At 44.7% G+C, this 27,139-nt stretch overlaps 1 protein-coding gene across 4 annotated transcripts in view; it reads left to right on the top strand.

Annotated features, from left to right (window-relative positions):
* The window catches only part of LOC130276188 (spindle assembly abnormal protein 6 homolog), a 99,479-nt gene that overhangs the window by 54,463 nt on the left and 17,877 nt on the right, over window positions 1–27,139 (top strand). For 3 of the 4 annotated variants that reach the window (XM_056525214.1, XM_056525204.1, XM_056525197.1), the window contains 2 exons: window positions 695–776; window positions 3,060–3,196. In XM_056525214.1, the coding sequence (XP_056381189.1) occupies window positions 695–776; window positions 3,060–3,196 (219 nt within the window). Of the gene's footprint in view, window positions 1–694; window positions 777–3,059; window positions 3,197–12,808; window positions 13,485–27,139 lie in introns of those variants that run through there. The other variant, XM_056525222.1, reaches the window with a different exon arrangement.

A 27,139-nucleotide genomic window follows, 5' to 3' on the forward strand; every position in this document is an offset into this window, starting at 1 on the left:
CCAATATGGCAATCAGAATAAAGCCCTGGATCAAAGTTCTATCCCCATAGCTCTAGTATCCATTACCTGTAGTATTATATTTTTACAGAAAAACATCCAGGGCCCCCCTTGAGAGTTAGTCACACTGCTCTTACAGTAAAGAATCCTTGTCTGTGATGATGGTAAAACCTACTTTCTTCTGGATGCCCCCTTGTCTTGGTTATCAGCCTAGGTATAAAAGAGTTGTGTGTGTCAATCATTGGGCAGAGCAGTGTGCCTTTAGAGGGGAGAGCATTGCGGCCCTGGGACATGGTGAACCCCAAGCCACACGTCTGACACTCAGGAATATTGCAATAAAGCCACCCAAAACAAAGGTATGCCATGCATGTGGACACTACCCCCTTTTACCCTGTGTTGGTAGTTTAACATGTGAAAGATGTGTTTTTAAATATTTAGTATATAGTATAAAGATGCTTCTGAAGGCAGTCTACACCTGAACGTGTCATTAAAAATCTTGCTTTCACTGCAGCTGGACTCTAGTACGCATGACATTTTCTGCGGCTACTATTGGAGGAAAACAAGAGCACCTTTATTTTCAGTTTTCCTTACTTTGCTCTTATTGAAAGTGCTTATGCCTCGGTCCAAGTTTAATATTGATTCATTATGAAAAAATTGTACAATTGACATCTTTCCTATCTGAAAATGTATCTCTTAGGTGTTGAAGTTACAAGAGCAGCTCAGTTGCACAACTGAAAAACTAGAAGAAAGCAAGCAACTGTTAAAGACAAATGAGAATGGTAAATGTTGCAAAACTATTTTTTGTAGCCTTATCTACTGGTAAATGAGGCACAAAAGTGATTTAGTGCTCCTGGATGCTTTGCCTCCTCCATCCCAACTCTCCACATTACTGTTAAGCTTTTGCCTGTGTTGTAATTTCAACAACAAAGGTTACAGAGATTTTTACCTGAATGGATATAATACGATATAATCACATATTTTCTTCTGGATTTTTTTATACCTAATATAGAATATAGCATACAATACTTGCTTCTGAGGTCTGAAATTTGTGTAATGTGTAGTTTATATTTCTATTGGTATTTGCAGTTCATCAAGCTGCCTAGTTGATTTTAAAAACAAGGCTTTCATTACAGCAAGTATTTCTGCTTCTGCTACACATATTGCTATTGTTATGCTTTTCTCCATGGGGATCTTGTCATGTTTGACTTGTCCATCCGTGTTTTTTTTATTTTATTTATCTATTTATTTTTATTTTATTTCCTGCATCCTATGCAATTAAAATATAAGAAAAATGCAGGGACTAGTTTTACAGGGTTACTTTACGGTATGGTCTAGTGAAAATGTACATAACTGTGTATTGGATATATTATAAAGATAATCTTTACTATATACAGTTTAAATGGATTAAATGGATCATACCATTATTTAAAAGGCTCATTAACATAGTTATTAGTACATACATTCAATCTAATTGCAATGTAAGAGTAAAAAGAAAAATGTCATTGGTCAGACTATGGAGCTCAACAAGAAAAGTTTGGTTGTTATGTACTACTGTCCCAGGAAATTCACGACTTTCACAGATCTTGTCCTTTTCAACAATTAAGTGCATTTTCAATTTAGCAGCAGGTTTGCAAAGTTAGAAAGCAGAGTGATCACGCTGAATTAGTACTGAACATTTCAGGCTAGAGATGGAATCGGTAACATGTAACCGTGTGCCCACGGCATTCTTCCACTGGATGTCCTGGATGCTGTGGGCATATGTCTAGATATTACTGATTTATATCTCTGAAGATACATGGCTGAAAAAGATCTTCCTAGACTGAAACATTTGGTACGGAATAGTGTGTTATTAAATGGGTCATTCCACCTTGTCTAATTGCTTTTTCTGACCAGATCCTGCCTGTTTGCAGCTTCCAGAGGTGGTCGGAAAAGACGGAAGCAGCCAAAGCGGGGAAGCTAAGCAATTTGCGTAACCCCACATTGATTTTAATAGAAGTTGTCGTAGCCTCATGGGCGGCTCTAGTTATTTAACTCTGGGGGTTTGAGCAACTCCCATTAAAAACAATGGGAGTTATTAAAACTACATGACTTCCTTACTTCTGCCGCTTTAGACTTTTCCTGATCACCTTCGGCGGCCACAGACAGGCCAGAGGTGGCTGGAAAAAGCCAGTTTAATTTGGTGGCATATACAAAAACTTATTATATGTTTTATATCTTGGCAAAATATTTATCTTTACTTATATACTTCAAAAGAAAATGTTATTTCCTTTTTATATAAATCATGGCTTGTAAAATCATGTCTTTGTGAAGGACTGGCATGGACAAAGTCCATTAAGTGAGGGTGGGCTATCACTTCTCTGTGCTCTCTCCTGTCTGATAGCACTCCTCTGTGCTCTTTCCTGTCTGATAGCACTCCTCTGGGCTCTCTCCTGTCTGATAGCACTTCTCTGTGCTCTCTCCTGTCTGATAGCACTCCTCTGGGCTCTCTCCTGTCTGATTGCACTCCTCTGGGCTCTCTCCTGTCTGATTGCACTCCTCTGCGCTCTCTCCTGTCTGATATCACTCCTCTGGGCTCTCGCCTGTCAGCTAGCACTCCTCTGTGCTCTCTCCTGTCCTATCAGACTGAGGAGTGCTAGACCACCCTCACTTACTGGACTTTGTCCATGCCTGTGCTTCAGCGTGGAAAAAGCCATGATTTTATAAGCCATGGTTTCTATTAAAATGTTCTTATTAGGGATATTAGGTTATGTTTTGGCAAGATATAAAACATATAAAAGTTTTTTATTCTGACTGTTCCCGTTTTACTAGTAAAATTAATGCAAACGATATCTGTGAAGGCCATGAATATAATTGGTTGATCTGCGCCCTTGCTTCTATCAGAGTGTAAGCACACACTGCTTTGCTTTTGTGTACTACTGTGACTAGTCAGCTATGAACAGCTTTTTGTGATGTCATGGGGAAAGGCTATTATAACATTAAATTCATTATAAAACATTTTATCAGTTTTAAAATGAATACAATTCTTAGGTTACTTGACTTATTAAAAATGTTTTACCTCCTAGTAATCTCCTGGCTTAACAAGCAGCTGAATGAGAATAAAATTGCATCTCTACAAGGACCACAAACTGTGTGTGAAGTGCCTGCTTTAGTTAAAACAAAGAGTCCTGCTCCAAACAATGGTTCAATTCAGAACAACCAGGTAAGGTCCTTTTTATTTATTTTTTGGTAAAGCATAAAGATTGTAAAAGCTCCATTGGGGGGTGGGGGGGACACAGAGACCGTGAGTATATGCTGCTGCCGCCACTTGGAGGCTGAGACTAGGAAACAAAAGAAAGTCGGCCCCTCCTGGTAGGATATACCCCACCTACACCTTAGCTTGGTGTCCGTAGGAGGCAGACACAGGTCTGGAGTTCTCCAGACCTGGTCTTTTACATTTTTATTTTTTAGTTCAGGGAAGTGTTTTTTTCCCCTCCTTTTTATTTCCTGTTTTTAGGTGGGAGGGAGTCCAGGAGCTTAGCACTCACTGTATTCCCCCCCCCCCCCCCCCATATGCGATGAAGGGGCACAGGCATAGTGTTATGCACTGTCAATCCTGGGGTTGTACCTTGGTTCCAGGTCTCCCTATCTTCCCTGCTCGTCTCCCTGTTTCAGCCTGGAATGATGCAGGTGTTTAATGGCTGGCTGAAGACTTCGGTAGGTAAGTTTTTATTTTATTTTTTTTTCTTCAAGACGGGGTGAGTATTTTCCCCCCATCCCCCCACCCCCATCTTCTCCTGGGGTATATATTTATTCAGAGTCCCCCTGTTTTTGGCCCATATATTTTCTGTGCAGTGACCTGTTTCTCCTGCTCGGGGTTCCCTTGCAGTTCCCGGGGCCATCTTTTCTAATGTTTCCCAGGAACCGCAATTATGCAATTTTTTGTAAGTTCACAGGCACCTCTTCCCTGTCGGCTCCGCTGTAAGTACACGGACGACAATTACTTTCACTTCGCTCACAGCTGGCAGTAAGTGAGTGATGCGCTCTCTGACGGCTGCGCTACACGTGCATGGCTGACAGTTACTCTTCGGCCGCCTCCACGGTGACGCAAATGGTTTAGCTCCACCGCAGGTTTAGCTCCACCCACTCCCTGCCGGCCAGGCTTTTCGGCGGGGTCTGGACCCTTCTCCCACCGTCCTATTAGTGTGCACTGGGGGTCACTGACCTCCTATCAGTGCAGTGTGCATGCTGCAGGGGTTATCCTAGGGGTCTCCCTCCTCTTCCTCCACTTCCTCCATGAAGGGTTCCACCTCCTTATGCTGGACCCTCCCTCTCTCTCGTTCTCTCGACTGAGTGCCTGCTTCTCGTTGAAGCCTGCTTCTCCTCTCCATCTGTGGGACACAGAAACCGCAATTTCTCTGCTGTCATTTTTTTTGGCTTGCACTTATGTCCGAACCCAGACCTGACCCTTCCTCTAGACAGGTCACTGCGGTCCTGGTCACTTATTACACTTGTGTGAGCTGCAAAACTAAAATGCCCGGTGGTTCTGCTGAATCCACCAGTTCCACCTGCACTTCTGTGTGCCCTTCCCCCCTGGTACTTCCACCCAGGATGTTCCACCAGAACGTGCAGATCCTTCTCCCGCCCGGAATGGGTTTCCTCCCTTTCCCAGTCAATTTCCGAACTGACGCAGGTTTCCTGCTCCATGGTTTCTGCCTTACAGCAATCTTCCTTGCGCCCACCCTCCAGGGAGGCTCGCTGCCCCTCCGTTCTGTCCTCACAAGCGCCCTAAGGTGTTATCCTCTGGCTCCTCTCCAGAATCCCAAGCTCTGGACAGGTGCTCTCCTCATGGGTCCCGCTCCTCCTCCTCCCCGGCACCCGGACAGCGCCCTTGCTCTAATGGTCCCTCTCTTGGTCGCCATCCTAGGTCTCAAGATCTACGTGCCAGGTCCGCCTCGCCTTCATCTAAGGCTGCCTCCACCCACTCCCATTCTTCTGGGGAGTTGGAAGAGGACCGAACCAGCATGCCTGACATGGTGGACAGTTTGGTTTCAGCCATCAGAGACACCTTTCACCTAGAGGACCCCGGAACTTTGGACCTTGCTCCAGAAGTTTCCTTCCGTCGCTCTCCTAAGGTATTCAGCTCTCATGGTGAATTTGACGCCTTGCTGGAAGCGGCATGGAAGCATCCAGCCAAACTCTTCCAAGGGACTAAGAAGGTTCAGGGGCAGTTTCCCTTTGCCAAGGACATTATTGCTAAATGGTCGACACCGCCTGCTGTAGATCCTCCAGTTTCCAGTATGTCAAAATCGACTACTCTACCATTGGCGGATGTGGCCTCCTTTAAGGATCCAAGATCGGACGGTCCAGGGCCGTTGGTCCTCTCAGGAATGTCTTATCCTCCATCAACGTTCTGTTGGTTTACCTTTGCCTCCTCCATTGGGAGTGACTTCTCCAGAACCGCCCTGTTCGTGTCCAATCAGACAACTTTACGGCTGTGGCGTATGTCAATTTCCAGGGCGGCACTTGCAGCCCCGCATCGATGTCCGAGGTCTCCAGGATTCTGCTCTGGGTGGAACTCAGAGTTCCCTCCATCTCGGTGATTCACATTCCGGGAGTGGACGATTGGGAGGCAGACTTTCTTAGCCGCTCCATGCTGTTCATGGAAATCTGCAACCTCTTGAGGACTCAAGACGTAGACCTCTTCAGGTCTTGCCACAACCAGAAAGTTCGTCGCAAAGTCCCTCGATGCTCTGGCCGTGGACACTAGTGATTCCCTAGTCACATTTCATCCTCCCCTATCTCTTCCTCTCCTTCCCAGGGTCCTGAGGAAGCTCAAAGCGGAGGGAGTCTCGACCATTCTCGTGGCTCCTGACTGGCCCAGATGAGCGTGGTACGCTTACATCGTTTGCCTAGTGGCAGACGTGCCACTGTGTCTCCCAGTGCGTCCTGACCTGCAATCTGAGGGTCCCCTTTTCTACCCCAATTTACTGGTGCTGCATTTGATGGCGTGGCATTTGAAACCGCGGTTCTGAGGGCCAGAGGGTTCTCTCCCCAAGTGATCTGCACAATGATCAGGGCTCGAAAGCCCTCCTCTGCAAAGATTTATCACTGTACTTGGCGGTCTTACTTTCGCTGGTGTGAATCTCCTTCTCTCTAGTTGTCTTCTCCCTCCTGTGCCCTCAGTTCCCTTAAGGGTCAGGTGTCTGCTCTTTCCATTCTTTCAGCGCCCCCCTGGCGTCCGATCCTCACATTTGCACTTTTCTGCAAGGCATATCTCATGCGGCTCTGCCGTACAGATCCCCTACTCCCCCATGGGAACTGAATCTAGTGCTCAGTGCTTTACAAGGTGCTCCCTTTGAACCGCTCCGGGACGTTCCTATTTGCGTCCTTTCCTGGAAGGTGACCTGTCTCATTGCATTCACATCCATCTGGTGGGTTTCAGAGCTAGCGACTCTGTCCCGCCGTTCCCCCTATTTGGTCCTGCACCAGGACAGTCGTTTTCCAACCAATCCCCACCTTTTTGCCTAAGGTGGTCTCCTCTTTTCACCTAAATGAGAATATTGTCCTTCTGCCCTGCATCCCAGGGAGCTTCACCGTCTTGACGTGGTTTGGGCTGTTCGGACCTACCTTTCGGGCATGTCAGCCTTTCGTCAGTGTGACTTTTTGTGCTTCCAAAGGAACTTCCTGCTTCTAAGGCAACTGTTTCTTGGTGGATCCTTTCTGCCATTTCTGAAGCCTACTGTTGCAAAGGGAAGACTTCGCCTTTCCGGGTCTCAGTCCATTCCACTCTTCGCAAGAGGGCCTCGGCCTTACAAGTCTGTAAGGTGAAATATAGAAAGGGGGGGGGGGGGTAGTGCCTAAAAATTCACTTTTAATTGATATGCATTAAAATACACCACAAAAATTAAATACGTGATTCTCAAAAATAAGATAAATGTATTAGCAACACCTCACATCTGTACCCTGTAGTATATAATGTTCGCTTTACTACAAAAGCTAAACCCACTTTCCCAACGCGCGTTTCTGTCCTCCTCTGCAAAGTCTGCAACAGGGGGATGTCCTCAGGGGATCTGGTGCTAACTCACAAATGAGGGTATACCAATAAGTAACAGATATATCAGGCAAAATTGCTATGATGTCATAAATTGTCTTGCATTGACATAGCAACAGTATATTATTAAGACTCAGAATATGAACATAAAAAAATCATAATGCCCCAATGCCATGTAGTCCGCAGCCGTCAGCTGGGCTCCAATCTGCAAAAAAGCACATATACACATACAATAGTGTCTAGTACCTTAATTTCCATCTGATGAGATTATCACATAAATGTGTGGACATTACTTACATGTCCGGAGCGTTCAGCCCTAATCAAAACATGGACTGGTGTACCTGAAATAGCAATAGGCTAGGCTTACACACTGTACTAGCACAGAGTCCCCGACACGCGAGCTCATCTGTTGTTTGCACTACTCACATGTCGTCAAGGATGGTGAAAATTCCTGTTAAGCCTGCAGTGGCAGGTCTCCGGGTCCAGTCTCCCCACGTGGCGCGATAATCACACACCGGCGTGTAGCTAAATACCCGGCCACTTCCTGGATTCCCCCGGGCCTCCCCTCCATGATGCTAGGAGTGGGCGGGGCCTAATGGCGCAGTGAGTACACACCCTCACGTCCGTCTATGTTTGCGGGTACGGTATATAACTTAGATAGAAACACACTCTGTATTATTGGCAATGGTTACTAGCATATCCATAATACGGCAACCGGACATACAAACCTCCTCCAGGCCACTCACATAAAAAGAAAATGCCTCACTCCTATTCCAACACCTGAGTTATACATTCAGTTCAATTATTATGATTTGCTATAGAGCATTCTGGCTCAATGGCACAATATACATTTTGAAAATGCCTAAGATATGGCATATTAGGCTCGATGGCCATATTATATAAAAATAACAATAAATGATGATTAAGAAAAATAGAATATTAATAGGTTAAACCACAATGGAATTAAAGAAGATATCCCATGCAGCAAAGAAAAGAAAAATACCTAGCCATTCCATAGTATATTCACCTACCACCTCTCTGACATGTTTGTGATTTTTTTTCTGGCCCCCATTCACCAGCTATTCAGCTCATAAATTCCAGTTACTTCCTGGTTATGGTGGCTATGCCTGTGATCTCAAAGACTACATTTCCCTGCATGCACTGCTCACATTTCCTGCTCTCAGCTGCCTGAGCAGAGAGCTTGTTACCACCCCTAACTTATGTTAGCCACTCCCACATAACACTGAGCTCCAATCATAGCCCTATATAGCAGGGTGGCCAAGAGGAAACAAACTAATCTCAGTGCTCAGAGAGAGGGACCCTGGAGTTAAAGCTGCAGTTTTACACTGTAAAATCACTCCCTCCCCCTCCTCCTCTCAGTGAAATAGCTTTACAGTGGCACAATCACCTCCCCCCTTCTCTGCCCTGCACTCCTCTCTCCCCAGTGCTCAGTGTGACAGCTCCCTCCCCTCCCCCCTCTCCTCCGTTATCAGTGTAAAAACATTAGCATGGAGAGGGGAGAGAATCAGCCTGTTTGCTGACTCTGCTATGATCTGAATCCGCCGGCATATAGGCAGTGCTGCTCAGCCAATCACTGCAGAACAGAGGGAGGACAGTGTGAATATTCATCAGATGGGAGGGGCTAAGGCCGAGCACAGGGAGCTCTCTGCAGCACAGGGGTTTTCTGGGTAATTGTCACGTCACGGCCCCTGGATGCTGCTGATAACAGCCTGAATAGGGGGTCGAAAGTCATGAAAACCTGGAACAGCTGAATTTCCTGTCAGACAGAAGAATGCAGAAAAAGCTTGTTTCTAAGCAGTATTGGTAATGGAAGTGATTTACAAACCTGTATAACTTTACCTTCTGCACTAAAAGCTGAACAATTTTTTACTGTGAGACTTGTCCTTTAAGATGACCTATTTTCCCATGCATGCAATATGGAAAGGTATGCCCTCCCAGGAGGGAAAATATACAGATTTAATCAAAAAAGGAGGGATGCCATCAGTATATAATGATTCAGTATGAGGGGGACCTTAGTAATTTTGCTAAGGGGGTTATTCCTGATGCGGGGGAGGTGCCTTCCCTATCCTCTTTAGGTATATCACAGGCTCCTCCCCCGCATCAGGAATAACCCCCTCAACAAAATTACTAAGGTCCCCCTCATACTGAATCATTATATACTGATGGCATATACTGATGATTTAGGGTTAACACAGTAGTAGTGTAAAAACCCTGCCGGGTGCACTGAATGGCTCCTTGGTGCCGGCCACTCAGGGCTCCCGGCAGGGGATTTAAAAATGAAAGTTTAAACAGTATATACATTGCAGAGTAGCGCAGCATACTGCTCGGTCCCTTCTTTATAACAGCTGATCGCATCGGGTGTCAGAATTGAGACCCGGTGTGATCAATCCTTCAGCCCCTGTACTACTACGCCAACATGGAACAGAGTTTGTTCCATGATGGGGGTAGTAGTACAAACACTAATGTAGCCTCCCCAGCTGACGGCAGACTCCAGCAGCTGGGGAACTACTACTCCCATCAGGGAAACTAGCCTGTTCCATGATGGGAGTAGTAGTAGTCCCTCAGCACTGCAGGAGTCTGCTCAGAAGTCAGTCTGTTGCTAAAGACGCTGCACAGCAAGGAATAGACATGCGCACAAGTAAGAAGATAGGTGCTGCGGAATCAATTCTGAACAGCTATTGGCTGATCATTAGCCAATGACTGCCACAACCGATAACTCAGTGTAAGGAAAAATAAAAATTCTAATGTGATCTACCTATAAATTCAAGTTAGTGCAGGTGACTCTGCTGTAAGATTGCCTTTAATATTAGGTAGTATCCCCTTGCAGACACTAGCCCCCTGTAGACATTAGTAGCAGCCCCCCCCCCCTTGTAGACAGCAGGCACCCCCTTGTAGACATTAGTAGCATTCCCCCCTTTAGACAGCAGGCTCCTTGCAGATGTTAGTAGCAGCCCCCACCTTTTGTAAACAGCTCACCTGCGGCTGTCCTCTGACTGGTGCTGCTGCTGCCCTGTTCTCCTGTCCGCAGAATGGCGTTCTATGGAGGAGCATGTGACATACACGTCACTCTGCTTCCTCCGTAGCGTTACGCTGGGCGCAGTGGAGGAGGTGGAGTGACGTGTGTGTCACATGCTCCTCCATGGAACGATCCAGCGAAGTAAATATATCCAACTTTATTCAAGGCACGAGTAAAACCGGTACAACAACCCAGGCATATCAGACGCGTTTCAGGCGCATGCGCACCCTTCGTCAGTGATGTCATCCCCTCACACAGGTGTCCGTTAAATAGTACTCCCAATGAAGAGGAAATTAACTTCTTCCTAGTGTTTTGGAGAGTATCAAAGTAACCGGACTTCTGGGGAGGGGAGAAGCAACTAATACCATACACATTGTAAGTAAAAGTAAAAGCTAAAATAATGAAAAACAAGCGAAAATTGCAACACATGGCTAAATAGATACATAGATGAAAAATTTGCATGTTAAATATACATGATAGCTACAAACTTATAGTTTACCCTGAGTGAGTTAGCTATGCAGGGTTAGTAGTGAAACAGCAGTTCACGTTTAAGGTTCATACCATTCGGGGAACTAGTTCCCAACGTGAACTGCCAAAATGCTTCTCTTTCTAATAGTTTCCTCCGCATGCAACCTCCTCTCGGTCCCAAAGTGACACGCTCAATGGCATAAATACAAAAGTGCTTAACATTACCTCCATGTACATTTTTAAAGTGCATAGATGCTGCTGACCGATTTACGTATGATATTACTAGCACTGTCATTTAAATGCTCAAGCGCCCTCACCTTCAATTTTCTAGTGGTACATCCCACATATTTAAGGTGGTACTCTGAGCATTATATGACATATACCACATTGCAATGGTTGCAGTTAATGTAATGCTTAATGGCATAATTCTGGTTCTCTGTCACATTTGAAAATTGTGTACATACTTTTGCATGATTGCAAGTTCTGCATATCCTACTGCCACATTTAAAAAAGCCCTTGTGACTAAGCCAGCCCCTCTCTGTTTTTGTGTCAGAGAGTACCAAACTGGGGGACAGGAAGTCCCCCAGTGTATTGGCCCTCTTCGGCACCACATGGCAGCCCTTGGAAAGAATGTTGGCCATAGTATCATTTTGTCGTAGATAAAGAAGGTGTCTATGAATAATTTCTTTTATGGCATTAAATTGAGATGAAAATGTAATAGCAACTACAGTTTTTTAATGAATTCTCCTTCAGTGTGTTTAATTATATTTTTGGGGGTGATAAGGTCAGACCTGCGCTTTTATCAGCCACTCTTTTGGCACTAGATAGGCAACGAGAAGAGTAACCTCTGTCTACGAGTCGCTGCCAAGCTCCGCAAATTTGTGACTCCTAGACAGAGGGATCACTACAATTGCGTTTGATCCTCGTAAATTCCCCTACCGGAATGGCTTTTACCGTATGTGGTGGGTGATTACTGTCTGCCCTGAGAATGGTAGTCCCTGTTGACAGTTTCCTGTAAGTGGCTATAGAAACAACATTATTTTTAATGCCAGTGAGTTGCAAATCCAAGAAAGAAATAGTGGATGCATCTGAAAAATGAGTGAATTTTAAATTAAATGAATTTCCATTAATATAATCCAGGTACAGTGGTATGGCAGACATATCATCCCTCCAAACTAGAAGATTTATGTATCTGCCATACCACTGCACGTGGGATAGAAATGGATTTGTGGCTGAGAACAAAAAAATGTATTCCCAATAAGACATGGTCAGATTAGCTAGGGATGGAGAATGTCTCACTCCCATGGAAACACCACTAACTTGAATGTAAAATGTATGGTCAAAGGAAAAAAAGTGATGTGTCATTAGGAACCAAATACACATTCTGATAAATTCCTGTAATTCAGCAGTATAGTTGCTGTGTTTTTCTAAGTGGTCACCCAACGCTTCCCGGGCAACATGCCAGGGAATGCTGGTATATAAAGATACCACATCACAACTAAGCCAGCTGAATTCCTCCTCCCACACCATGTGCTCAAAGGATCTGAGGACGTCTCTGGAGTCCTTCAGATAATCAGGTACCCTTTGGACCAATGGCTGGAGGAGCTGATTGACCCAGATGGACAACCTTTCCAATAGTGAACCGCAGGATGAAACAATGGGTCGCATGGGGGGAGGTACCACATTTTTGTGTGTTTTGGGGAGACCATACATGATGGGACGATAGGGATAGGGACTACATGTTGGTGGATGAGCCTATGCGGAGGAAACTATTAGAAAGAGAAGCATTTTGGCAGTTCACGTTGGGAACTAGTTCCCCGAATGGTATGAACCTTAAACGTGAACTGCTGTTTCACTACTAACCCTGCATAGCTAACTCACTCGGGGTAAACTATAAGTTTGTATTTATCATGTATATTTAACGTGCTAATTTTTCATCTATGTATCTATTTAGCCATGTGTTGCAATTTTCGCTCTTGTTTCATTATTTTAGCTTTTACTTTTACTTACAATGTGTATGGTATTAGTTGCTTCTCCCCTCCCCAGAAGTCCAGTTACTTTTGATACTCTCCAAAACACTAGGAAGGGGTTAATGTCCTCTTCATTGGGAGTACTATTTAACGGGCACCTGTGTGAGGGGATGACATCACTGACGAAGGGTGCGCATGCGCCTGAAACGCGTCTGATATGCCTGGGTTGTTGTACCGGTTTTACTCGTGCCTTGAATAAAGTTGGATATATTTACTTCGCTGGATCATTTCTTCTTTCTTCCAAAGTTTGGGCACCTGGCTGAGTGCGGATCCTTGCGGAATTCCAGGGTGAGGTGAGCTGGACTGTCACACTATATCCACTCCTCCATTGAACGCCATGATGCAGACGGGAGGATGAGAGAACAGGGCAGCGGAGCTGCAGCAGGTATCGGATTTGGTATCGGAAACATTGAACGAGTCCCCGATACCAGGGAAATGGCTAGTATCGGCCCCGATATCGATACTAGTATCGGGACATCCCTAAATGTGATTACCCTATTAATGAGGGGCACGGAAGAGCAGCAGCTGGGAGGAGGTGCAGCAGAAAACGTCACAGCTGAGTAAGTGACGTGGCACTCACAACATGGCCGACAACACTGAATAAAATGTGAGTGCCAGTTACGGGAAGGCAGTAACAAACAGTATCTTCCAGGAAGATTTTGAAATAACTACAAAAGAACACCAGACAAGGAAAGGAAACCAGGCACAGAACTGGTAAGCTAAATATAATGATTTGCACCATAGAACTATAAAAGAACCACCGGACAAACCCTTTAAACCCACAATAGTTTCTTGCCTAGAGTCTTGGTGCTCCCCCTTCTCTCTGGTTTAAATAATAATAATTTATTTAGTTCTGCTAACATCCACACTGGGATAAGAACCTTGTCAGAGGTCCTAACTATGTATATTTCACAAGCTCCTAGCAAATTATCATTTATTGGCCTTGGCTAAGGTGAATGCTCTTAAAAGATCAGATACAAATTCAAATTGACTGAGCATCTTCTAATTCTTGTGGCTTTTAATTACCAGGTCAATAGCTTGTTTAATCACAGAAACTGTATCTGTATTTTGTTAAGTTTCTTGATCCACACAGATCTATATAATTGGTCTATGAACTAATCTGTCTGTATTATTACTTTTTGTTTTTTCCTAATTTGTGTATGTCATTAAAACAGTACTCAGGTGTCCAATATGTCACTTTTTAATACGATCTTCTATTATACGGAAACTTTGGTGACATTGACTATGAAGTGAACTAATTCTAGGAGATAATACCTTCAAATATCTTTGCACATTTTTATTCTTGCATTTTGCAGGCTGTATATAACCTCATCTTCTGACAAGTATTATGCAGTGCATAGTGAAAGTATTCAGCCCCCTTGAACTTTTCGTCCTTTTACCACATTTCTGGCTTCAAACATAAAGATATAAAACTAATTTTTTTGTGCAGAATCAACAACAAGTGGGACACAATCATGAAGTGGAACGAAATTTATTGGATATTTTAAACTTTTTTAACATATAAAAAACTGTAAAATTGGGCGTGCAAAATTATTCAGCCCCCTTAAGTTAATATTTTGTAGTAGAGATGAGCGAACTTACAGTAAATTTGATTCGTCACAAACTTCTCGGCTCGGCAGTTGATGACTTATCCTGCATAAATTAGTTCAGCTTTCAGGTGCTCTGGTGGACTGGAAAAGGTGGATACAGTCCTAGGAAAGAGTCTCCTAGGACTGTATCCACCTTTTCCAGCCCACGGGAGCACCTGAAGGCTGAACTCATTTATGCAGGATAAGTCATCAACTGCCGAGCCGAGAAGTTCGTGACAAATTGAATTTACTGTAAGTTTGCTCATCTCTACTTTGTAGCGCCACCTTTTGCTGCGATTACAGCTGTAAGTCGCTTGGGGAATGTCTCTGTTTTGCACATCGAGAGACTGAAATTTTTGCCCATTCCTCCTTGCAAAACAGCTGGAGCTCAGTGAGGTTGGATGGAGAGCGTTTGTGAACAGCAGTTTTCAGTTCTTTCCACAGATTCTCCATTGGATTCAGGTCTGGACTTTGACTTGGCCATTCTAACACCTGGATATGTTTATTTGTGAACCATTCCATTGTAGATTTTGCTTAATGTTTTGGATCATTGTCTTGTTGGAAGACAAATCTCCGTCCCAGTCTCAGGTCTTTTGCAGTCTCAGTCAGGTTTTCTTCCAGAATGGTCTTGTATTTTGCTCCATCCCATCAATTTTAACCATCTTCCCTGTCCCTGCTGAATAAAAGCAGGCCCAAACCATGATGCTGCCACCACCATGTTTGACAGTGTGGATGGTGTGTTCAGGGTGATGAGCTGTGTTGCTTTTACGCCAAACATAACGTTTTGCATTGTTGCCAAAAAGTTCGATTTTGGTTTCATCTGACCAGAGCACCTTCTTCCATATGTTTGGTGTGTCTCCCTGGTGGCTTGTGGCAAACTTAAAACAACACTTTTTATGGATATCTTTAAGAAATGGCTTTCTTCTTGCCACTCTTTCATAAAGGCCAGATTTGTGCAGTATTCGACTGATTGTTGTCCTATGGACAGAGTCTCCCACCTCAGCTGTTGATCTTTGCAGTTCATCCAGAGTGATCATGGGCCTCTTGGCTGCATCTCTGATCAGTCTTCTCCATGTATGAGTTTAAAGTTTAGAGGGACGGCCAGGTCTTCGTACATTTGCAGTGGTCTGATACTCCTTCCATTTAAATATTATCGCTTGCACAGTGCTCCTTGGGATGTTTAAAGCTTGGGAAATCTTTTTGTATCCAAATGCAGCTTTAAACTTCTCCACAACAGTATCTCGAACCTGTCTGGTGTGTTCCTGGTTCTTCATGATGCTCTCTGGGCTTTAACCTCTTAAGGACACATGATGTACTGGAACGTCATGTGTCCACTCCCGATCTATAACGCGGGGCCACGGCCGGGACCCGTGGCTAATAGTGCGAGGCATTGATCGCTGTGCCGCGCGCCATTAACCCTTTAGACGCGGCGTTCAAAGTTGAACGCCGCGTCTAAAGTGAAAACGAAAGCATCCCGGCTAGCTCAGTGGGCTGTTCGGGATAGCCGCGGCGAAATCGCGACATCCCGAACAGCTTACAGGACAGCGGGAGGGCCCCTACCTGCCTCCTCGCTGTCCGATCGCCGAATGACTGCTCAGTGCCTGAGATCCAGGCATGAGCAGTCATGCGGCAGAATCATCGATCACTGGTTTCTTATGAGAAACCAGTGATCAATGATAAAGATCAGTGTGTGCAGTGTTATAGGTCCCTATGGGACCTATAACACTGCAAAAAAAAAGTGAATAAACCTCATTTAACCCCTTCCCTATTAAAAGTTTGAATCACCTCCCTTTTCTCATAAAAAAAAACAGTGTAAATAAAAATAAACATATATGGTATCGCCGCGTGCGGAAATGTCCGAATTATAAAAATATATAGTTAATCCGCACGGTCAATGGCGTGTGCGCAAAAAAATTCCAAAGTCCAAAATAGTGCATTTTTGGTCACTTTTTATATCATGAAAAAATGAATAAAAATGAATAAAAAATCAATAAGTCCTATCAATGCAAAAATGGTACCGTTAAAAACTTCAGATCACGGCGCAAAAAATGAGCCCTCATACCGCCCCATACACGGAAAAAAAGAAAAGTTATTGGGGTCAGAAGATGACAATTTTAAACGTATACATTTTTCTGCATGAAGTTATGATTTTTTCCAGAAGTGCGACAAATTCAAACCTGTATAAGTAGGGTATTATTTTAATCGTATGGACCTACAGAATAAAGATAAGGTGTCATTTTTAGCGAAAAATGTACTACGTAGAAACGGAAGCCCCCAAAAGTTACAAAATGGCGTTTTTTTTTTTTCAATTTTGTCTCACAATGATTTTTTTTTCTGTTTCACCGTAGATTTTTGGGCACAATGACTGACGTCATTACAAAGTAGAATTGGTGGCGCAAAAAATAAGCCATCATATGGATTTTTAGGTGCAAAATTTAAAGAGTTATGATTTTTTAAAGGCAAGGAGCAAAAAACGAAAATGCAAAAACGGAAAAACCCCCGGTCCTTAAGGGGTTAAACGGACCTCTGAGACTATCACAGTGCAGGTTGATTCTATTTATCATCATTAGTCAATTAGGTCAACAATGGATCATTCACAGATCCTCACTGAACTTCTGGAGAGAGTTTGCTGCACTGAAAGTAAAGGGGCTGAATAATTTTGCACGGCATATTTTTCAGTTTTATATTTGTTAACAAAGTTTGAAATATCCAATAAATTTCGTTCCACTTCATGATTGTGTCCCACTTATTGATTCTTCACAAAAAAATTACAGTTTTATATCTTTGTTTGAAGCCTGAAATGTGTCAAAAGCTTGAAAAGTTCAAGGGGGCCGAATACTTTCACTATGCACTGTACATAGGCTCTGAAGCAACAGGCCTATGTGAACCTGTCCTACTCATGTTTTAAACAGCAGTTTAACATATTCCTTTAAAATAAAGTCTGACATAACATGTATTCCTCTATATGACTTTAAGAACACTAGAAAAAAACACCTAGGTACAAAATATTACAAAATAAAATATTTGTAAAGATTCCATTAATTTCAGGTATTTTTAAAAATTATTTTTCAAATTCTGAAAAATCGATAAATACACCAACAGGCTTGTTCAAACGCTGTCAGTGTTCTGTGCATTGTCTTGCCCTTTGTATAACAAAAATATAGTATCTAATACATAATGGGGGAGGTTTATCAAAACCTGTGTAGAGGAAAAGTTGCCCATAGTAACCAATCAGATTGTTCAGAGAACATTTTCAAAAGGAAAAGTGATCTTATTGGTTGCCGTGGGCAACTGGCCAACTTTTCCCTCTACACAGATTTTGATAAATCTCCCCCAATGTATCTATTTTACCTTAAGAACTAAATTATTTTAATATGATATGCTATATATGGGATAGGCTTTCATCTATTGTCTTTCTTCATGCACCCTGTTCCTGTTTCCTACGGCCAGTGTTAATACCGTAGAACCCCCCTCCCCCTTATTAACACCTTAATGACCATGGACGTAAATGTACATCCTGGTGTGGAGGTACTTTGCGCACCAGGATGTACATTTACGTCCTGTACATGACCGCGAGCCTCGGAGCAATTCTTGCGTCATGCACTGTAGGTCCCGGCTGCTATCAGCTGTAGGGCCGATACCGTTACTCTGTGGAGGTTAGGGCTGATAACTTATACCGATATTCCGGTATAAGTTCCGGCTATTTAACCCCTGCAACACCGCTGCAGATCATTGATTTAAAGCGGGCGCTTTAAATGAATGAACTGCAGCGGCTTTTGCGGTGCCAGAGACTGCTGCCCGCTTCTCTCCCCCTGCCGGTCCTGAGTCCTATCGCCGCCACCGCGATGCAACCCCCTGACATAATATTTTGTAAAAGACACTCTTCTGATGGACAAAAACACATTTAGTCTCTTTTACCAGATCATGTTTAAGATTCTGGAGTCCAGGCATGCTGGTAGTTGTAGTTTTGCAACAACTGAAGTTCTGCAGTTTGGAGATCTAGGTTCTACATCAGTGGTTTCTTTTTAGGGATGACTGTCATGGAAAACTAAGAGGCTTCCTGGAGAGTACAAGAAGCTCACAATGATACATGTAGGTGAAAGAGACAAGTCTGCTCTGGAGTTTTTTTTAACTGGTAAATGCTCTGTCCTGCTCAGAGTACAAACTATTAGACAAGCTGGTCAGCATTGATGTGGTCATAAATTGGCTTAAACGATTCATTAATAGAGGAAAGGGGCTTGAGACTGAATTAATTTCACACTGAACCTGGCAGAGCATTCTGTACTAATATGTAAAAACATGAATTCTGCTGAAAAGAAACGCAGCTTAAAGGGGTTATCCACCACAAGGTTTTTTTTTAGTACATACCTTCTTGACAGAAATGGACATGCTTAGGAAGGATATGTGCTTGTCTTGGGGCTAAATTGTTGTGAGATTACCATAATGTTGTGGCTATCTTTTTGTATACTGTGTATTTCCTGTTAGATTTCGTTCTCAGACTACAAGTTCCATAGTTCTATAGTTTGTAAGTGTGAGGTCACTTTCCTCCCTCCCTCCCTCCCACATGTCAGCCACCCCACCCATTAAAACACAAATGAGTTAAATTTCATTCAAAAGACCAGTGTGTTCTAATCAGGGTGCCTACAGTTGTTGCAAAATGATTTCTCTCCCACCCAGCAGTTACTCCACTCATTGAAGCAGGACAGGCTCCCTCTGATCACCTGACTAGTGATGTCACATCTTGACGCACTGCAACCTGGGAAATCAGTAGACCTGAGTAATTTTGTATGCTGTTAAAAATAAATATTGGGGAGAAAATCACAGAAGAAATGTTAGAAAACCATCACAAACAGGAACATACACTGTATTATGAACTACACTAACTTTACAGCCCCTGTAGCATGGTCAAACAAAAAAATCCTGGAATACCCTTTTAACTAGTAGTAAAACTCATGGGGAAAAAAATGTAAACGTGCAGTGCAATAATAATTTTTTTTAAATGTGTTCAGAGGTGTCCATAGCCTTTTTTCAATGTGATTTTTCAACTTGCATATCTATTGAAATGTGTTATGTTAATTAAATAATTCTTTAAAAGCAATCCAAGTAGAGGAGATCTTGTTTTTAGATGACTCCCAAGTGTGCAGTACACACAGTTTCTCAGGTGTAGAACAGATGGCTGTAAACTAAATTTGATGGTAATCTGAAGGAGAAAACAATTCTTAAGAATATATGGACAGGTGTTTTAAAGTAGAAAATGTATCCCTCAGGTTCCATGAAAAAAGATATTGAACACTTTGCTCTCGACTGTAGGAATTATGATGAGTCAAAAAACAGTATATAAATGTTATTTTTTTCTTCTTTCCAATAAGACCATCTGTTGCACCTCTGATGGAAAATGCACAGGTTTATCCTTGTTGTTAATCCTAATGTTTATTCCTTCACGTATTCTTACTAAAAAAAAAAAATGTCTCATGTCTATAAGCTAACATGTTACCTCAAATCCAGAGATCAATTTTATGGTGCTTGATGAATAAATTGACGCTTTGCATTAGTTAAATAGGGTAATATATGGTTTCATTAGGTTAGCTCATCCTGTTCAGCAGATGAAACCTTAAACAATTAAATGATTAAGCAATTAAAGATCATCACCACACAACGTCTGAGACCTAAGGTGTAGCACATGGCAATATCACATTCTTTAGATGATTCGCATGTCATATGCCTACCTAAAGATGAGGTGTAATCTGACTGATATTTCTGTATTTTTTTTTTTTTTCCCCGTAAAGAAAAGTTTGCCCAGTTCGCTCACGGAGACTGTGGAGGGGGGGGGGGGGGTAGGGTAGGGTAGGGGTAGTCTACATTAAACTTGCCTACATCCGGAGCCCTTCCAATAGATGACATGGAAGTTTAGGCTTTTAGAGATCGATGCAATGGCCTCTAGATACTACAGGGAGAAAGCAATGATCTGCTCTATCAACAGGAAGGATTCTTCAGACTTTCTGGACATACTGTCAATCAGCTAATTGAACTGGTATGTTTATATGTTTTCCCCTTTCTCCTTAATACTAAAGGTCCTGATGGAGATCGTGGAGGATGAATCAATAATATTAGTGATTCTTTGTGGCCCAGAAGGGCTTGGTTTTAAAACCGCAATACAGATTCTGAGGAGTTGCTCTTCTGATCAAACATCCCTTAGCATCTTAAGACTTGACAGTAGTTTCTCAAGGTTTGACCAGGCATCATTTGAACCATTGTCTTTCTCTTAGACTCTTTTTAAGTTGTAATAACTACAGCCAAACTTGTAGGAGTATTTGAAGGGATCCCTATTACAGAATTATTAGACTGCCTAATTGTGAGAACCAGGTCAGGTTTTCTTACCAAAGTTCTTATGACAACCTAAATCAAGGAATATAGAAGAAGGTGTATGACAGCATTGGGGTTTGACCTCTGTGCAAGTGATTACCCAACAGCCAGCCCAGGATTAAATATAGATGTTGTCCCAAAAGCACCTCACCAGTCAGGCCATGGATCGTGATGAAAGCTGGAAATCTTTGTCCCCTTTCACAAATGCAACGTTCTGGCAGTAGTAGCCTTTATCAAGCATAGTGCTAATTCATTCAGTATTCATTGAATACAAAGCAAGTGATACAAATGTACAATTAATTATAAACACACCTCCCAAGAGACTGCGTAGGTTCTCAAACCCATCAGTTATAGTGATGTCATGTTACCATGGGGACCAAATCTATATACAATACATCATCTAAAAAATAAAGTGCTCAGTGCAAGTTAAATGTCCATTACACAGATACCTTCTCTGTCAGCCATACAAAATAGTGGATTGCCCATCTGTACAGCCGATTATAAATTATAGCTTCTACAGGAGCAATCGCTCATTTGTATACAAATCTACAACGTCAGTGACCCATCAGCGCACCACTCTCCCAAGCTCAGTATAGGTCCATTGCATTCCCATACCCTGATGGTTCATCTATCTCCAACTGAGTCTGCGCTGACAAAGCTGCACAGACGCACACTGTGCCCATACCCAAACTAATCACACAGAGCCATCTGTGTCTGTGCCTGCAATGCGCACAGGTGCATCACTCACTACTATAATCATGTACGAGTCTATCCTGTACTTCTAATACATAAAGACAATAGGTGTATTAATGAAAGTTATTTTTATTTTAAAAGCTCAAAAAGCTCAATGCATTGAACCAATTTAAAGGGTTACTCCGCTCCCCAGCATCCAGAACATTGAGTTCCTGAATGCTGTGTGCGGGCTTCCGTGTTTGCCCCCGCCCCCTCGTGATGTCACGGCCTGCCCCTTCAATGAAAGTCTATGGGAAGGGGCGCAATGGCCGGCACGCCCCCTCTCAGACTTGCATTGAGGGGGCGGGATGTGACGTCGTATTATGGGGCGTGACTTCACGAGGGGGCGGGCATGAACATGGAAGCCCGCACACAGCGTTCAGGAACTCAATGTTCCGAATGCTGGGGAGCGGAGTAACCCTTTAATGGCAATCTAATGCAGAGACTGAAGGAGGTCACTGCCGTTGCAGGCCTTGTCCACATAATTGTACTAAACCTAATTCTAATTAGGATGGCTTCCTTTCTACAGCATTAGATACTGACTTTCTGATGGCTCCTCTTTAACCCCTTAAGGACTTAGCCCATTTTGGCCTTAAGGACTCAAACAATTTAATTTTTACGTTTTCATTTCTTCCTCCTCGCCTTCTAAAAATCATAACTCTTTTATATTTTCATCCACAGACTAGTATGAGGGCTTGTTTTTTGCGTGACCAGTTGTCCTTTGTAATGACATCGCTCATTATATCATAAAATGTATGGCGCAACCAAAAAACACTATTTTTGTGGGGAAATTTAAACGAAAAACGCAATTTTGCTAATTTTGGAAGGTTTCGTTTTCACGCCGTACAATTTATGGTAAAAATGACGTGTGTTCTTTATTCTGAGGGTCAATACGATTAAAATGATACTCATTACATACTTTTATATTATTGTTGCGCTTAAAAAAAATCACAAACTTTTTAACCAAATTAGTACGTTTATAATCCCTTTATTTTGATGACCTATAACTTTTTTTTATTTTTCCGTATAAGCGGCGGTATGGGGGCTCATTTTTTGCGCCACGATCTGTACTTTTTTTTTTATACCTTATTTGCATATAAAAAACTTTTAATTAATTTTTTATAATTTATTTTTTTAATAAAATGTATTAAAAAAGTAGGAATTTTGGACTTTTTTTTTTTTTTTCGTTCACGCCGTTCACCGTACGGGATCATTAACATTTTATTTTAATAGTTCGGACATTTACGCATGCGGCGATACCAAATATGTCTAAAAAAAATTTTACGCTTTTTGGGGGTAAAATAGGAAAAAAAACGGACGTTTTACTTTTATTGGGGGAGGGGATTTTTCACTTTTTTTTTTCACGGGCGTCGGCCATTGCCGGCGGGTCCCTGGCTGCGATCAGCAGCCGGGATCAGCCGCGCATGACACAGGCATCGCTCCGATGCCCGCGGTTATGCACAGGACGTAAATGTATGTCCTGGTGCGTTAAGTACCACCTCACCAGGACGTACATTTACGTCCTGCGTCCTTAAGGGGTTAAAGGCCTTTTTTACCCCGTGGTAGGGATTTGCCCATAAGACGAGGTGGAGAGGAAGAAAACCTAGGAACCGGAGGCATGATCACACGACAACACTCGGCCACCGAGGAGACATTCGATGACCCAGAGGACACCCCCCCGCTAGTGTGTCCTTTTGGTCTGCTTTATGTTGACAATTAATTAGTGACAATTAATGAATACCGGCTGTTTCGTAATGGACATAAATCAATAAAAGAGAATCAATTTACCTATTTAACACTATCTGGATATGGGACACAATGCGAGTCAAATCTGATTTTGATCATGCCCCCCCCCCCCCCTCCCCTTACAGTACGGTGGCGATCGTGAGAAAAGTAGATTTTTTTTTTACTTACCGTAAAATCTCTTTCTCAGAGCTTCTATTGGGGGACACAGGACCATGGGTTATATGCTGCGGCCACTAGGAGGCTGACACTAGGCAAAACAAACAAGTCGGCTCCTCCCAGCAGGGTATATAACCTGCCTCTGGACACAGCATTCCTCAGTTTTGTACCAAAGCATAAGGAGAAGCTATGACTGAAATAAACAGAAAACATCTGACCACCAAAAAATACCCCTACCAGGAAGGGGAACACCAGGTGAACACAAACCAACCAATGGGTGGGTGCTGTGTCACCCAATAGAAGCTCCGAGAAAGAGATTTTACGGTAAGTAAAAAAAATCTACTTTTCTCGAGCACTTCATTGGGGGACACAGGACCATGGGATGTCCAAAAGCCATCCCTGGGGAGGGAAAAAACAACCCAAAGGAAAGACAACTCAGGCGGACGACTGAACTGCCGCCTGCAAGACCCTGCGGCCTAAACTGGCATCAGAGGGCGCAAAGGTGTGCACACGATGAAACTTGGCAAACGTGTGAAGAGACGACCAGGTGGCTGCCTTGCAAACCTGAAGAGTCGAAGCCCCATGGCTGACTGCCCAGGAGGCCCCCACTGCGCGGGTAGAATGAGCCGTAACCCGAAAGGGAGGCACCTGACCCTTGCAGCGATACGCCTCCGAAATGGTGGAGCGAATCCATCGGGAGATGGTAGCCTTGGAGGCCGGGAGTCCCTTCCGCCGACCGTCAGGGAGCACGAACAGGGAGTCACACCACCGAAAGGAAGAAGTGACCGACAAATAGGTCCGAATCGGTCGAACCACGTCCAGCTTGTGAAGTTTGTGCTCCCTCGGATGAGAAGGGGAAGGACAGAAGGAAGGCAAGATGATTGTCCTCATTCAGGTGAAAGGAAGGTACAGGGCGAAGTACCACTTTGTCCTGGTGAATAACCAGGAAAGGAGAACAGCAAGAAAGAGCCGCTAATTCAGAGACGCGGCGAATTGAGGTGATCGCCACGAGGAATGCCATTTTCCAGGAAAGGAAGCTGAGGGAGACCTGACTCAAAGGGATCGCCCTGTAGGGCGTCCAGCACCAGGTTAAGGTCCCAAGGAGCTGTAGGGGACCGAAACGGAGGAATCTCGTGAGCAACACCCTGTAAAAAATTGCGATCTGTTGCAAGAGGGCGTTGGAAGAGAAAGGAAAGAGCCGAAACCTGCCCTTTAAGGGAACTGAGGACGAGACGTGTCTCCAGCCCAGATTGTAAGAAGGACAAGAGATATGGCAAGAAGAAAATGGTGGGGGGGAGAGAGAGAGCGAGCCTCAGATCAACGGAAGTACGCCCGCCAAGTACGGTGATAAATCTTGGCAGAGGAAAGTTTCCGAGCACGGAGCATAGTCCGAAAACCCCCGTGCCTTCAAAACCGTGGTCTCAACAGCCACGCCGTCAAACAAAGCGGAAGTGAATTGGGGTGGCAGAAGGGCCCCTGAGAGAGAAGATCGGGACGATTCGGGAAGACAGAAGGGAACATCTGCCACAAGACTGACCACGTCTGCGTACCACACGCGACTGGGCCAATCCGGAGCCACTAGAATTGCCGAGACCCCCTCCGCTTTGAGCTTCCGCATCACCCTGGGGAGAAGCGGAAGTGGCGTAAAGAGGTAGGGGAGGACGAAGGGAGTCCAAGGGACAACGAGCGCGTCCACCCCTAGAGCCAGAGGATCCCCGGACCTGGATATCAAGTGATGGACCTTTCTGTTGTGACGTGACGCGAACAGGTCGACGTCCGGAATCCCCCACAGGTGGCAAATCTGATTGAAAACTTCCGGGTGAAGCGACCATTCGCCCGGATCAGCGGTGGAGCGACTGAGAGAGTCTACTTCCCAATTGTCGACCCCCGGGAATGTGTACTACGGAAATGGCTGGAACGTGAAGTTCCGCCCAACTGAGAATTTTTGATGTCTCCTTCATGGCCCGTGAGCTGCGGGTGCGTCCCTGGTGGTTTATGTATGCCACGGCCATGGCGTTGTCAGTTTGTACTCGGACTGGGAGACCCTGAAGCAGGGGGCTCCGATGTAGGAGGCACAGGAAGATCGCTCTGAGCTCCAGGATGTTGATGGGGAGCCTGGCCTCTGAAAGAGTCCAGCGACCCTGGACCGTCTGGTCCCGAAATATGCCTCCCCACCCCAGCAGGCTTGCGTCTGTTGTTAAGACATGCCAATTGAGAGGCAGGAAGAAGCGACCCCCCCCCCCCCCCCCCTGGATGAGGGGGGACTGAAGCCACCAAAGAAGAGACCGGCGAACCCGAAGAGAGAAGCCGGATGCTCTGGTGGAGGGACTGAGATGATTTGTCCCACTGAGAGAGAGTGGCCCACTGTAGTGGGCGGTAACGAAAGTGGGCCTCCATTGCGCCGACCATCTTGCCGAGGATCGACATGCAGGTGTGGATAGTCACCTGCCCTGGTCGCTGGAGAAAACGAATCTTGGAGAGGAGCTCCTGTAGCTTGTTCTTTGGAAAGGAGAGGCGAGCTGATGCCGTGTCGAAGCGAAGTCCCAGAAATACCAGGGACTGGGATGGGGACAGGTTGGACTTTGCACGGTTGATAATTCATCCGAACCTGGTCAGAGTGTCCAGGATGATGTCTAGACTGACCTGGTTCTGCTCCCAAGAGGGTGCCTTGATAAGCAGGTCGTCCAGATAGGGGATAATCGAGACGCCACGGGAGTGGAGAAGAGCTACCACTGCGGCTAGTACCTTGGTGAATACCCGGGGTGCCGGCGACAGACCGAAGGGAAGTGGCACAAATTGAAAATGACCCGCAGGAACGGCAAACCTGAGAAAACGTTGGTGGGCTGGAAAGATTGGGATGTGTAGATAAGCATCCCGAATGTCCACAGAGGAAAGGATCTCCCCCTGATCCATGGAAGCCACCACGGACCGTAGGGATTCCATCTGAAACCGTTGCAGACGGATATGGCGATTCAAGAGTCTGAGATTGAGGATCGCGCGGACCGCTCCATCCTTCTTGGGGACCACAAAAAGGTTTGAGTAAAAACCCCAAAAACCATTCCTGCGGAGGAACAGGTATGATCACGCCCTGGGACAACAGAGAATGAAGGGCCCCCTGAAAGGCTTCTGCACGCTCGGGTGGACCGTGGAGGACGGGACCGGAAAAAACGATTCTGGGGAAAAGTGAACTCTGTGATAGCCCTGGGAGATGACCTCCCGAACCCAGGCGTCCCGAAAAAGAGACAGACGTCCCCCCCCCCACCCGAGGCGATGCCTCGGATGGGGGCGCCCCTTCAGGCAGAAGGGGGCTTACGAGGTCCGAGCTTGGAAGAAGCAGGGCGGTTAGAGGGGCCCGACTTCCAGAAGCGAGTCTTGAAGGAAGGGACCCTCCTTTCCTGGGGGGCTGCCGGTTTATCCGTATGCCCTGAAAAGCGAAAGGGAGGAGCTTTACGCCGTAAGTCAGAACGGCATGGACGATTTTGGGGCAAAAGGGAACTTTTGCCTCCTGTGGCATCGGAGATGATATCATCTAAGCGTTTACCAGAGAGCTGAGATCCTGTAAAAGGAAGCTCTATGAGGGAACGTTTTGAAGCTGGGTCAGCGTTCCAAGCCTTAAGCCACATGGAACGCTGCAGGGCCACCAGGTTACCCGTGGCAGAGGCCATGCAGCGAGCGGAATCCAAAGAGGCCACACAAAGAGAGTCCCCAGCTAAAGAGACTTGCTGAGTTAATGCCATCAAGTCACTAGCGGAAGCGCCTGCCAAGATTCCTTGGCATAATTGGCTGGCCCAGGCCGAGAGGGCTCTGGCAACCCAGGTAGAAGCGAAAGCCGGGACAAACCGGATCCCGCTGCTTCGAAGGCGAATTTCACCGGATTCTCAATACGTTTATCTGATGGATCCTTAAGGGACGCCGCATCAGCAAGAGGTAGAGTAGTGGTCTTGGAGAGCCGTGATATGGGAGGGTCCACCTGAGGAGGTGAAGATCACTT

This window comes from Hyla sarda, chromosome 1 (assembly GCF_029499605.1).
Source record: "Hyla sarda isolate aHylSar1 chromosome 1, aHylSar1.hap1, whole genome shotgun sequence".
NCBI lineage: Eukaryota > Metazoa > Chordata > Amphibia > Anura > Hylidae > Hyla > Hyla sarda.